At 41.6% G+C, this 15376-nt stretch overlaps 1 protein-coding gene across 1 annotated transcript in view; it reads right to left on the bottom strand.

Annotated features, from left to right (window-relative positions):
* The window catches only part of LRP8 (LDL receptor related protein 8), a 958713-nt gene that overhangs the window by 112372 nt on the left and 830965 nt on the right, over window positions 1-15376 (bottom strand). The window contains exons 14-15 of the mRNA XM_069232647.1: window positions 12307-12448; window positions 10038-10190 (exon numbers count right to left, since the gene is read on the bottom strand). Of these exons, the coding sequence (XP_069088748.1) occupies window positions 10038-10190; window positions 12307-12448 (295 nt within the window). The remainder of the gene's footprint in view (window positions 1-10037; window positions 10191-12306; window positions 12449-15376) is intronic.

Below are 15376 nucleotides of genomic sequence, written 5' to 3'. Positions count from 1 at the left end.
CAGAAGGTGTTCTTCCTCCTATCTGGCTCTTAAATTATGAGACTCCCTGCTGTGTAGGCTATGCCTAATGGACAATGAATGTACTTACAGGAAGTCTCTGAAAACCTAGCTGTTTATAAATTAGCCTGTCTTCTAATCAGGAATCACCAGGGAGTGCCTGTTATCAGTGTCGTTTGGATGCTATCGCTGGGACGCCTATGGGTAGCTTTGCCCTCTACAAATCCAGAGAAGGGAGCGCTCTTCCGGACATAAGCATTGCTCTGCAATCTGAAAAGCCCCACCCACTTGTATCCATCTCTTTCCTTAAAGGCACTGTTTGACCAATTAAATTGAGATACGTACTTGCATTTGAAAACATGAGTCAAGATGTATTTAATATACACTAAAGAGTATTATCTACATGGTGCTATATATTACCTCCGAGATGTCCATAAATTGATACTACTGTGTATCTGGTGACATTTAAAACCTACTAGGCTACATACCTGTGGTTTTTATAATGTCACCTAAACGCCTTTAAAACATTTATAGGCTTGTTATACGTAGTTTATCCGTTCCATAATAATGGACAGCTGTGCATTGCAAAGCGATCACTCCAACAAGCGGCTCTGGTGGCACAATAATCACTGCTGCAAGTGATGGAATGCTGCCAACCTCCAGAGAGAGAGTTACACTGAGAGCAGCTGCTTCTTCTAGCAACCGTCAGTTATGAAGTGGCATCCTGTTAAAAAGGGAACAGTCCGTGCCAACCGAAAAGTCCAGGTGACATGTTTACAAGCCATAAAACATGGTGACGACTGAGTGGATTGGTCTATTGGCTAGAATAGGATTATCAATACTTGTTCTGAATAATTAGAGCCAATTGATTGCCAACGTCCCCTGAGCTCTGCTTTCCACTTCCCCACCAATGGTTTGATATCGGTCTCAATGCTCACTGTGGTCAACTAGAGATAGTGGGCCATATGTACAAACACTTTTTCCCATAGACACAGAATGGGGAAAACCCTTTGCTACATCTGGCTCAGTGAGCGATGGTAGCTGCAGAGTGCCATTTCTTATCTCCGGCTGGGTCCTTGCTACCCTTAGTCCCAAGGGCCAAGAGGGCAGCAGCAAGAATAGAAAAGAACAGAGCTCAGACAGCCCCATTAACCTTATTTAAGTTCTACCTTCTTGTCCTTCCCCTAAGTCCTCAGTAGCAAACAGGAAACTGTTGGAGTCAATGGGTGGGACAAGGGATCAATCCTGCAGTATCTTCAGCAAATAAGGGCTGTATGATGTATCCCCTGGTACTTTGGTAAATTAACTTCCTTGTGCACTAAGAGGAGTAGCTTCCAGACCTAAAAACCTGCTCCCATATTTATTGACATATCTGAAGCCCCCATCCGTGTCTTCAGGAAAACACAACTAATTTTCCAGCATGTCTGATTTATAATACATGGGATTCTGTAATTCCTGTTATAATGCATGTCCCTCATTTCTTTATAATCAGCAACTAGTGATGCACTCAGTCGCTGATTATAAAGAAAAGACGTGACAACTCGATTATTATTAGTTATTGCAGTTGAGTTCTGACGTCACAATGCCTGCTGCCAGGGCAGGGCAGGGAGCATAACTGCATAAAAGCTAGCATCCTTCCGCATTGTGTCTACACATTCTAGCTAGTGCAGCTTTTCTTTTCTTTAAAATGACTTTCATATGAAAGAGCTACGAATTAAGTTTTTAAGTGATTTGTGGGAAAGGTGATGGTGTGACCAGATATTATATGGGATAAAGCACCCCCTGATGTACATGGGAAGGATATTGTAAGTCACCTCGGAGTTCGATAACCCTATAAAGCGACTCAGTCTACAGCCTCGTTCCTCTATATGGTTATGGAACTCCTCAGTGACTTGCAATACCCTTAAAATATACGGAAGGGGGGTACTTTATTCCTTATATCTAAGGGCAAGTGCAAATGACTGACTGCTTTACTTCGGTACTGTATAGGGGTAAATACAGCAGCAGGAGAGATACAACAGAAATGGCTAATGCGGCAGGACAGGAGCAAGGACACGTCTCTGTTTAGGAGAGGACTCTAGGGGTGATGGCACTTACTGTGTTTAACACTCCCCAGCAGCAGGCTAGGAAACACAGTGTCTTTTAATTGCTGACCTGATTCTTTGCTTGAATATCAGCCGCTGAGCCTTCATTATTTTCCATCTTTGCACATTACAGCAATGGGCACATATACAATCCTCATAGGTTGTTTAAGACTGGTACAGGGTATTATAAGCAACTTTAACAAAAACATTACTTGACAAGGTCACTTCTTAATTCACCAGCAATGGCAAAATGCAGTTCCCACTCCTCTAGTGAGCAGAGCCAAGGTTAATGTTCAGGGGTAGCCCAGGTACTCTGTGTACTGAGTGGAAAAGGTGTGTGTGCTGTGTATGCTGTGCAATGTCCAAGCTGACTTTGCCCTGAGTGACAAGAGAGACACCTGGAAACTGGTGTGAAAGTGGCTTGCGCCGTGGGTTTAGCACCAGATCTGAGAGAGGCGCTTTGTCTTTCACTTGTGAATATTCAATGTCTCCAGCATTTCCAGAGTTTACCTGTTGTGCACCCCCTGCGTTTAAAGAAGGGGATTTCAGGACATTATATTCTTGGTAACGGTGTGCCGCACAAATCGGTGGTGGAGGACAGAGGTTGTGTAGACCTTCGTACAGAAATAAGCTCAATGAACTGCAGAATTAATGGTGAGGAAAGACAAATAATTTGACTGTTAACAGAGAAATGAGCACAGCACGAGTTTGCTTTGGCCACCTGAGGTTCGCGTATGGTTCATTGCCCTGAAGTGAAGGCCGTGGGCATAGAATACAAACTACGGCCTGGAAGAAATGTGAGTATAAAGCCTAAAAAAGTCTTGCAAGTTCATTGAACTCATGAGTCCTTTGGTTGTTACATTGTTATGATTGTATTAATAAAATGTCCATTAAGTGGCTAGTGCCCCTTTCTACTCCATGCCTACTCTAATACCTTCTCAAGGAACCCATGTGAAAAATATACAACATATGATAAGTGGGCTGTACACCTTGAAGTAACCGGACAGCCTTTTGCCTGTAGGTATCTACCCAGGGAGACAGGAGTGGCTCAGGATGCGACAGAGAGGAGAAGAATACACCCTCACTAACACCCTACTTTGAGGCATGACATCTCTCATCCTGCCACTCAGATAATCAGCCACCACAAAAGACTTCTAGGTGGACAGTCTTGGACCCAGATACGTTCCTAATTATCTACACACAACTGACCTTCTTCAATGAAATAGTATCCATGTAAAAATTCAGCAATAAGAAATCCTGAAACCTCTTCCATATGTAAATCACTGAAACGCATGGCTTCTGAGAACAAAAAGAAAAACTCCCAGTTCCTTTGTGCGTTCGCGCCTTGCTGTTCAGGCTGCATAATGGATGAAGAAGGGGGGTAGTTGTTTGTACCGTGCAGCTGTCAAGATGTGTTCTTTAGTCAACTTTCTTAACTGCAGGTCTCTTGCTACTATGCACCCCCCCCCCTTACAAGACCTGTGAAGAGCACTAACAACTTTGTGGACAGCTGCAGTTTGAGCATTTTTTGTGTAACTCTGGTTTATTGAAGTTTTTAATACAGAAGCAAACAAAAATAACAGTCATTTCATACAGTTCCATGTACAGCTTCATATAACAGTTCCAGGATTTAACGGAGAAGCAACAGAGTCTGAGCATTTTAAGAAGCTGAAAGCATATCAACTTCTTTGAAGGAGTTCTGCAACTGTTGGGAACCCCATTATTTAAGGTCTGTACATCCCAAGAGAAACCGAGCAGCCTTTTTCCTGATTCAGTTTCCGTGCTTTTTTCCCCAACATTGGTTTTTATTACACTTCATGTGTAGGTCCTTTTCACCTGAACTATGCATGGACCGGATCTTTGTACCAAATAAAGGGATTCCCTGTAACTGAAATGGGCCCTGGGCCAGTGACAAAAAGCATGAAACCAACCAAAAAACCCCAGGTGCCCCCAAATTTCCAAAAAAACTATACAGGGAGTGCAGAATTATTAGGCAAGTTGTATTTTTGAGGATTAATTTTATTATTGAACAACAACCATGTTCTCAATGAACCCAAAAAACTCATTAATATCAAAGCTGAATATTTTTGGAAGTAGTTTTTAGTTTGTTTTTAGTTTTAGCTATGTTAGGGGGATATCTGTGTGTGCAGGTGACTATTACTGTGCATAATTATTAGGCAACTTAACAAAAAAAAATATATACCCATTTCAATTATTTATTATTACCAGTGAAACCAATATAACATCTCAACATTCACAAATATACATTTCTGACATTCAAAAACAAAAGAAAAACAAATCAGTGACCAATATAGCAACCTTTCTTTGCAAGGACACTCAAAAGCCTGCCATCCATGGATTCTGTCAGTGTTTTGATCTGTTCACAATCAACGTTGCGTGCAACAGCAACCACAGCCTCCCAGACACTGTTCAGAGAGGTGTACTGTTTTCCCTCCTTGTAAATCTCACATTTGATGATGGACCACAGGTTCTCAATGGGGTTCAGATCAGGTGAACAAGGAGGCCATGTCATTAGATTTCCTTCTTTTATACCCTTTCTTGCCAGCCACGCTGTGGAGTACTTGGACGCGTGTGATGGAGCATTGTCCTGCATGAAAATCATGTTTTTCTTGAAGGATGCAGACTTCTTCCTGTACCACTGCTTGAAGAAGGTGTCTTCCAGGAACTGGCAGTAGGACTGGGAGTTGAGCTTGACTCCATCCTCAACCTGAAAAGGCCCCACAAGCTCATCTTTGATGATACCAGCCCAAACCAGTACTCCACCTCCACCTTGCTGGCGTCTGAGTCGGACTGGAGCTCTCTGCCCTTTACCAATCCAGCCACTGGCCCATCCATCTGGCCCATCAAGACTCACTCTCATTTCATCAGTCCATAAAACCTTAGAAAAATCAGTCTTGAGATATTTCTTGGCCCAGTCTTGACGTTTCAGCTTGTGTGTCTTGTTCAGTGGTGGTCGTCTTTCAGCCTTTCTTACCTTGGCCATGTCTCTGAGTATTGCACACCTTGTGCTTTTGGGCACTCCAGTGATGTTGCAGCTCTGAAATATGGCCAAACTGGTGGCAAGTGGCATCGTGGCAGCTGCACGCTTGACTTTTCTCAGTTCATGGGCAGTTATTTTGCGCCTTGGTTTTTCCACACGCTTCTTGCGACCCTGTTGACTATTTTGAATGAAACGCTTGATTGTTCGATGATCACGCTTCAGAAGCTTTGCAATTTTAAGAGTGCTGCATCCCTCTGCAAGATATCTCACTATTTTTGACTTTTCGGAGGCAGTCAAGTCCTTCTTTTGACCCATTTTGCCAAAGGAAAGGAAGTTGCCTAATAATTATGCACACCTGATATAGGGTGTTGATGTCATTAGACCACACCCCTTCTCATTACAGAGATGCACATCACCTAATATGCTTATTTGGTAGTAGGCTTTCGAGCCTATACAGCTTGGAGTAAGACAACATACATAAAGAGGATGATGTGGTCAAAATACTCATTTGCCTAATAATTCTGCACTCCCTGTATAGGTATGTGAATAAAGGAAAAATACAAATTAATTTTGTTCACTCCTTTGTAAATCACAGTGTACAAAAACATTTTTTCCTTAAACATGCTACCAACATGCACCCTCCTTTCAGACATCAACCTCACCTATACATTCGCACAGCCATTAAAAACTAACACTTTGAACTTCATTACAAAAATGACAACCTTTTGTTCAAAACTTCATCTAGTAATTTTTTCAATGCGATATGACTTCAACCACAATTAAACTCTTTAGGTTTTACGAACGATCAAACATATACAGATATGCCCTCTTTTTTGGCTATCTCCTTTCTTAATCAGAAAAACGTTTTTCAATTCACCATTCCCTCAAGTTGTTCAATGTCCTGTATTACTTCTTTTCATTGTTCCGAAAGAACACAAGATACTGAATTTCTTCTTTTAAATCCACTCCAATGATAAATCAGTCTTCTATAGTCTTTTTCACAAAAATTTGTATTACTCTTTTTTTGGTGTTCTAATCGCATAGAAGGCGAAAACCACAAAGTTTATTCTTTCATGATCCATGCACCATAGAGTCCATTCTCTGTGGCCTTGTTTCTCTCTGATCCATACGACATGAATTCAATTCTCCGTGGCCTTCCTTCTTACAACGCGCGTTTCGGCAAAACTGCCTTCTTCAGGAAAAGCCACTTCTCTCAATTAAGATAACAGATGCATAAATATGTTATCCTTCATCGCTCATCTAAAAAATACAACCAAATCTCTTCTATTGCCATACATGTTCAAAAAATAATAATAAGGACATAACCACTTGGTTAAGGTCAGTCTTCCATGCCTGTGTGTATAACACCTTCATGCATCATATCATCAATCAACATATCTAGTCTTTGACTATCTCTTCATTATTATCTTTTTAACGTGTCAACACCATGGTGAATTAGGTATGGTGCATTACTAATATCAAATAACAGATTTCTTTCTGTTTGTTTCCTCATGATGTTAACGAAGCTATAGCTTATTTTGTAGTTAATCTTGCTTGTTACTTCTAATGCTATCTAAATAATGCAGGAGTGACATAACTAGTCCACTTACCAATTGCCTGTACGTAAACTTCTCTCTAAATCCTAAAACACTTCATTAATAATTTCTATTACAGCAACATTCAAAGAACTATCTCTACGTTATCACTTCAAGAAAGGGCAAGAAATTCCTTCCTCATCACAGAAAGGTTTATCCATTCCTGCAATCACATGGCAAGATGCTCCCCTTTATTTAGATGTCTCCAACCTTCTCCACACCAGTCATCTCAATTATCCCCACAACTTCCAGTTGTGCTGGGGACATAAAACCAAAAAGATCCTCTATCACTGTAATCTCTACCCCTATTGCCATCCTATTCCCAATAACAGGACACTGCTGAACGCAATTCTCTGGATTTAATTAATCTAAACAACTTCTTGTCCCTAAATGGAGTAAATAAGCTGACAATATTCAGAAAAGCAAATATCAGGAATCCAGACTCATTGTTATCATCATGAATTTCAACGTCTCTCTTCTCCTTGCGTAATGACATCTCGACATCCAGGTCTATAAGGTGAGGTATATCTATTCTCTGGCATTAACACTAATGGTCTGAACACCCAACGTGTGTCACAAACTTAACTGTAACTTCCTCTGTCCATCGCTGTTATACTAATGTGCACATACTAATTATAAAAACTTTTCTGTTTTGGACACTAACTGCCACCATTATCAACAGAAATGCAGGTGCGTATCACATGGAAAACTACGTCCAACTTATGGTGCCAAACCATCCCATCTCTAAAATATTTACAATCTCTCCACTCACCTGGAAATTTTCTGAATAATCCTGCATCCCCGGGACCATCTAGCCTAGGTGCCGCTCTTAGTCCAAATCCCGTGAAACCTCACGGTTGTTAAACCCGCATTCCCACGCTGCCCCTCATGGAAAAACCTATATCGAAGCGTTCTGCCAAAAAACGAAACTACGGCCTCTGTCTTTAAGAACAAACCTATAATAATTTCACTGTAATTCCGCAATCTGATCTAGATGTCCCTACTGTGCATATCGAAAATGACCAAACATCATCGCTTCCATATATTACGGAGAGTAAGCGATTACTACAATTATAATAGAGGATGAACGTCTTGTACCTTAAGACCTGCATGACACATATATGATTACTGGATGTGCCTGCATCTCTAGCAAATCAATACAAGAGGTTGAGGAGGTGGGTAGGAGATCCTTCTACAACACGGTTCCCAGCTTGTGGGTCGTAACTACCATTGGTATTACACGTGCAGTGCACTGTGGCCCAGAGCCTCGAGGGACCCATTGAATCCTGATAATTGCAGCATTTATTAACCCAACAGCAGTCAAAGGGGCAATTGTCCTTACTTGCACCAGGGTCCAATGCCTCCTTGTTACGCAGCACTCTATCCCTACTCTCAGGGATTCAAAGATAACTTTTTGAGGCTGCAGAGACATGAAATCTGCACCACTTCTTCAGTGCTCAATTTGTAAAAAAAAAGAAGTGCTGGGCCCGAATTTTTGCTCAGAGGCCAACATCCCATGCCATCAAAGGTAAGGGTGCCGAATACCAAGGTGTCTCATCTTTATTTTGCCTCATGCCTCTTTAACCGGTCACAAGACACTCCATGCCTCAAGACCATTCAACAAATACGAGGACTAAATACATAATAAATATGCAAATAAATAAATACATACAAAATAAATAGTATTGACAGTGCTGACTTCAGGGACAAAAGACACACCTGTTTCGCTATGACCATCACACAAACCCAGCTCTTCAGTTACACTAACATATCTGAAACTTTTACGGTAATTGATCAAAAGAAAGTAATTTGTATTTGTTTTATCTGATATTCAAATACATTTAAGTGAATCCATTTTAAATCTAATGTGTTGCACTTTCTGATTATTGTATAATTTGTATTTTAGCTGCTTGTTTTGCAAGACAGAAAGGCCTGCCAACTCACAAAGTGCTACTGTGTCACACAATTTCAGCTCCCTTCACACAGTCACATGGTGAGTAGACAAATTAACAGGGTGGAAGGAAAAGCGAAATGGAAACCACTACACAGAGTGGCTTTCCTGATGGTTTTCAGAGGCTATAAGCAGCCCATGTCCACTAATGGGTGTAAAAACACTCCAGGACATGGGCAACGACCTCAGTGACTCTTTGCTTTTTATTTTTGGGAAGGCAGATTGGGAGGTGGAAGAGGGAATTTTCTGGGGAGTGGCGGAAGTTGGTGGGGAGTTTGTGGAGGACAGAGAGCATCTAGGTAGCTCTCGGAATGAGGCCCAGCCCCCAGGGTAGGATTGGGAAGGCAGGCAGTCAGCCGGTGCCTGAAGGGCCTGTGGCAGAGTAGAGATAGGCTGTTTTTTTTCATCTAGGGACAAAGCAGCCCTATGTAACTAAGCTGATTTTTCTAACCAATAGACTGCTGAAGCTTCAGATGAGAGTTAGGCCCTCATCGCAAATTCTGCGGTCCTTTCCAAAGACCGACGAAGCCGCCGGCGCCAAAATACCACCAGTGCTGGAGGTCTTAAGACTGCCCAAATACGAAGGATCTCTGACTTCCGTCCGAAATCAGGTGGCATTCCGAGACCAGTCATGCTGGCAGTCGGCAGTGCAGAGGCAGTACTGCCACCGGATCTCTAGAGAGAACAATTGTTCAGGAACCTGACGATGAGAGCTCTATTGACCTGAAGGTATGTGTCAGCGGACACGGGTGGTCAGTAATGCAATAACAGTGTTTCCAGTCTTGGATGATGCTAAAAGCCTTTGAAACTTTTAAAAGCACAATTTACCCCAAATGACTCCTCAAAATAAACCCCTAATTCCAACCACACAATGATTCATGAACGGTGGCCATCTGCAAATGTGGGACACTTTTTTGGGGGGTTTTTGGGTGCCCGGGCAAATTTTTTGCCCCAATCCAACCCTGCCGCCACCTCTTCACATTGCTTCACATTGCTTCAGAAGTTTGCAAGTATGAAAAACCCTGCGATCAAAACTATACGTAGTCTGCTAAGTTACGCTAATGTATGCAAATATAGCAATGTGAGGCAAGGGCTGAGTAAGTTGGAGGTAAATACAGAAAACAGTGTATGAGCCAAGGAGGAACATAGTTTAATCTTTCTGTTTGGGGGAATTCGTGAAAAGGTAATGTTCATTTTACTCCAATGCTAATGTAGGCACAATGTTATCTTTTAATTAAAATATGGTTCCAAAACACAATATGAGAAAACAGGTCTTTGAGAAAGAATGACCACTGGAAGTACCAAAACATTTTATCATTGGCATTGACATGTATGTACAAACAGCCATACTAGAAGACGCGATAGAAATAAGGCAGAAGGATAGTAACGGAAGTAAACATGACCTTTACCTTTCTGGCACTTCCGCATGTCGGGGCCAAGCTCCATTCCGTCCGGGCAGGCGCACGTATACTTGGGAGAATGAACATTGATCTGCGGTGCAGGTAGACAGAGGTAGTCGCAGCCGCCATTTTCTTGAGGTCCCAAGTTGCAGGAGTCAGGCGCTGCTCGATATACCACAGTTAGGTTATTGATATTTTTAACTGAAAAGCTTAGTTGGTAACATTAAAATTGCTCGCTTATGAGCTGTTGACATGCTGAATCAATTAACATTTGAATTAAATAACACACTGACCAAATTCTAAAAGTAATGTTTTTTCATACAGAAGTAAAGAACCTCTGTCGCACTGCATTCATGCAGAAAGACCTCCCGCACGGGAACAACTCTCACCCTTCGCTTGTACACGCACGTCTCTCTCGCCCGGCACTAAACAAACACACTTCTACAATGATACTCGTTTTGCACCTACACTCATACACCTAGGGGCGAAGCTTGGTTTATAAGATTGGGGTGTGAGCTTCACTTTACCCAGGTCACGCTAGGATATCTTGTTAAAACACATTATATGAGAAGCAGAACATTGAGGGGTGGATTTAAAGTGCAGTTGAGAAGAGAGTGGACTGTTGGGGGCACTTAAAACACAATATTGTTCAATCAAATCTACATTTTTTAAGGTCTTCAAAATAGAGATGAGATAGAGCGTGTGTGTGTTCTTGTCTGTGTGGGCATGTAAAAATCACAGGTGAAATCCATCAGACACTTCCTCATACCCAACTGAAAGTCTTGTACCCAACTATTTACTACAGAATATATTTTTAAGGGGGAGGCGTAACATCCCAAAAACCTCACCCTGAAGTTACGCCCCTGGGTACACCATTCATGGTGCACTCGCCAGGGCACACCTCTCTGTGCTCGCACAAGCACATCGCTCAACCTTCACTCAGTTGCACCACTCACCCTTCACTCAAATCGGCACTTGGTGACCTGGGCACACCACTTAACCTATACTTACGTAGGTCAACCCTCACTTTCAGCTAATAAAAACACAACTTTTCCCTTGTACTCGCATGGGTACACCACTCACCTTGCACTTGGACAGACATAACACTCACCCTGCACTCACAAAGGCACACTGCTCACCTGGACACACAATTCTCCCACATTCACATAGACACACCTCTCTCCCTTCTCTCACACAGGTACAGTGCTCACCTTGCACACTTCTGAACACACCCTTCCCTGAGCACTCATCCAGACACACCTCAGACAACATTCAAATGGACACACTGCTAAAACATGCACTTATACTGGCAGACTGCTCACCCTTTGGTCAGCCAGGCACCCTGCCCACTCTTCACTGAGCCAGGCACACTGCGCACACAGACACTCTGCTTGCACTTTTGCTTTTTATTTGGATTGCTCTTCTGTTTAAGTGATTCGGGACAACCTTTAAACCAGGATGTTTTTCATAAAGACAGACACTTTTGACCAATTGTGGCTAATTTGCAGACCCTACATTCTGAATATATTATCTACGTCAACATTTTAGGGGGCAATAACAGGGATGGCTGCTTCGCTATAGCGAAGGAGCGTCGCCACACTGGCTGTGCCAGAAGCAGACAAATATAAAATAGATGGTTTTATTTGTCTGCTTCTGGTACAGCCAGCAATGAAGGGAGGCCGGGCTGGACCACAGGAGGTGGGAGTGGGGAGGAGAGGAGAGTGCACCTAAGTGCGCATGTGTGTTTGGCCGGCCGTCTGAGGCCGGCCAAACACACATGTGCACTTAGGTTTCTCTAGGCTTTTTTGGCTGCAAACGTAGTTGTAGAAGACCTCCTTTAACAAACTTTGTAATTCAAAATATAGGTATTTTCAAAGAATCCTCTTATAAACCTTTTGCATTCAAGGAAAAGAGTGTAAGGAATCTGTCACTTGATGGGTAAAAGAGCAAAAAAAATTGAAAGGACAGTAATCTCCATCCTCCGATGATTTAATACAACTGTCTAGATTTATGAATCACAAAATCTTATTCTTTAATTTGTGAAGTAAAGCAACACCTTTATGAACATTTATGAGGCTGCAAAAAAATATTTTAAGCAAATTACTTTCTGCCATGGACATACTTTGTGCACCCTGATACGGGTGCCTCGTCGACCATGATAAACAGGTAAGGAAACACTCTCAATTATGTTGATAATTGAATTATTTCATGAGAAGGAACGAAAAGCCATGTAACAAGCGTGTGTGTGGGGGGTGGTAATACGAAATCTGATACTTGCCTCTAGGTTGCTTCAGTTCATGTAAGATGACAATGCCATGAGGGTTATTCAGATTTTCTGCCACGATGGAGATTTCAAGTCCGTTCAACCTGTTTGCACTGAAGATTGCTTCGTTTTCAAGGTCAGTCCAAAAAACTTTATCCTGCAGATTGAAAATTGACACACGGTCAGTATTAATGCGGTGAGCACTAATTTGCACCATCAATACATACTGCAATTCAGAAAAACATAAAACACAGAAAATGCAACTGAAAAATCAATCAAGTTAATACATTTATTCCCTTGCCAATCAAAACAGGAAGAAATTATCTTCAATTCAACAATTACTTTGTTGAGAGGATGAATGGCCACTATGATTGCATACATTATATTGAACTGTTCCTGTATATGTCAGCTAGAAACATGCTTATTGCTTAGCAGTGTTGGAGAGAGGCTGTCATCTTGTGACCTGTTTAGAAAGTATATGGACAGTAGGATCTGTGCAAGTCCTACCTGGAGGTCACCACTTCCCTAAAAGAAATTGTATAAACTGAGGGTAGTCTGCAGTAGCTAAGCCTATATCTGATGAGTTTGTGCTCATGTATTTTGAGTGTAGGTCTCTCTTTTTTCCTTGTACATATAACACTTAAACAGTCCTTTGTACTCTGATGTTCATCGAAAGATTAGGCAAAGTTGAGACAAGAAATCAAAGAAGAGTTGCCTGTCTTATCCAGAAGAGGGAGATGTTCTATGCCAGATCTAAGTGTAGCATCCTCTATTAACCTATCCTGTACAGTCATTTTTGGGGGGACACAAGAAGGGCAGAACTAAGCTACAGAAAAGACAATTGCTAAGGCTCAGCATCAGACATGAAGCCAAGAAAGGTTGACTAGAAAGGTCTGGCCTTCGCAATAACAATACAGGGATATGTCCAAACGCAGTAGATCTTTCTAATCACCAGTTGAAACCCAGGATTTGTTAAGAGTCCCAGGACCTCACAGTGCTTGAAGGATTCATCAGTGTTTGAACTGTAAGGTGTGTAGTGGGCGAAGACGCATGCGCCATTGCAGATGCTGTGGTTCACATATTGTATTAATTAGAATCTAGTATATTTCCAAGACTGCACGATTATAAAACAACGCACTTGAAGTCTTGCTGTATTTACCATGATAACACCCTTAAATAATAAACAATATTATAATTAAGATGAAAGACTCTTGCTAAAAAACAGGCATAAACTTTTGAGCTTAAATGAAGGTGCTTCGGAAGAACCATATTGCAGGATTTGTTTGTGTGACAAAGATGTGCATGGAAGTTGTCCATTCCGTCTGAGATGATGCGTTTTCACCATCCAATTAAAACTCATGATTTTGACCCATGCTTGATATACTTGAACCTAATGTTCATACAAACAGCCTATACCCAAGTAATATAATGGTAGAACATTCTTTTGCTGGGATATTACCATAAAAAACATATCCATGGATAATTATTGAATGTCTGAAAGTCAAAGTCTGCTATTTCATATGCAAGATTTAATGTATTTCCAAATAATTAATGTCTTGAAATATTGCAAGATGGGGAAAGTATTTATTTACTTTTATTATGTGGATTATTAGGGTGCTGCATATTGTCTGGTCTCCTCATTGGTTTAGCGTTCTGGAAAGCCAATATCTTGGTTTTGAGGGACTCAGTTCGAATTTGAAACATAGCTACAAACTTCATTTAGCTTCAAGCTGACGCATTTTGGAACAAGTCACCGGTAGAACATGCTGATGTCTTTTTAACATGATATGCCTTTTCCACAGTTAATACATGCTTAACAAAACCAAGAGTGAATTTGAAAAATCTTGGCCTAGGATTTCTGAATCTGCCTTCAGATCACCTGTATGAAGCATGCAACAAGTATGACCATGTTGTATGTCCTATTTCAGTTAGCAACAGAGGCATAGCATACACTTACCTTTAGTGTGCATAGATCAAGAACTTGAGCCATATGCTGTGATTGCAACTTATGTGGGAAATAGGCTACCAGACCATAAACTGTGTTGTAGATGAAGCCATTGGTTATGTCATACATAATTTTATAACTGATGTCATTGATAATGGCGAGCGTACTGCCCTGGGTTAGGTTGTTAGCAGTTCATGAGTTAATGTTTCATAGGTGACCATAACTGGAAAATTTCAGCAGATTTTAAGGGTTGGTTTTAATCATAACCTCTCTTCAACTTCAACATTTTTAAAGAAATCTAAAGAGTTTTATAGTGGATGTTTTAGTAAGTAAGCATAATATACCACTCTCAAAAAAGTAATCAGTACAATTCTTGAATGTTATAATGATAACTTTTGTCTACTGTTCATAACACATGCAGGACATGTGGTAATGTGCTGTGGACCCTCTGCGTTGCCCATGCTTGCAGAGTGAGCTCTGATGTCATGTGCTGTGAGTGAAAATATACATGCCATGGAGGTACTGGGTCCAAGGCGTGGCATATGGCCATGGCCTATGATCAGTACCCATATCTGCACTACCAGCTAGTACGAGTTGTGTCTGTGTCCTAAGGGTAGGTAGTGGGTGCAAGGCACAACCTGTCGATCTGCCCAGTACCCATGTTGAAATTACCCATAAAGCATGACCTGCAGTCATAACTTCTTACCACTAATCATACCAGCATTAGCTTATAAGCATGGCCTGTTGCCTTCCCCTGTGGCTCAGAGGGCATGGCCTTTGTCATCGTCCTCTACCCAACACCCAATTCCTCCAGACAGCAACACAGGACATTTGAAATTGCTTGATGCTGGATGTCTATTTCTACAACACCCATAGGATATGGCCTGTTGACATGCCTTCCGGTACTGGGAACAAGCAACGACTAGTATCTATGCCCTGTGACCAGTGAATCCATGCCACAAGAACCAATATGACAAGGCCTGCCACTATGTCCTCATTCTAATTTTCTTGACGTGTGGATACTGGCTACAGAGCACTCCTGAAATCCATGCTGTGTGCCCACTGTCCATGACTACAGAACCAATTGGACAATATCCTGCATTCACTGGGAACATGGAATGGCCAAAGACCATTCTCACT

Source organism: Pleurodeles waltl, chromosome 4_2, assembly GCF_031143425.1.
Source record: "Pleurodeles waltl isolate 20211129_DDA chromosome 4_2, aPleWal1.hap1.20221129, whole genome shotgun sequence".
NCBI lineage: Eukaryota > Metazoa > Chordata > Amphibia > Caudata > Salamandridae > Pleurodeles > Pleurodeles waltl.
The sequence above is the reverse complement of the archived record's forward strand: the minus strand, read 5'-3'. Positions and strand labels throughout refer to the sequence as shown.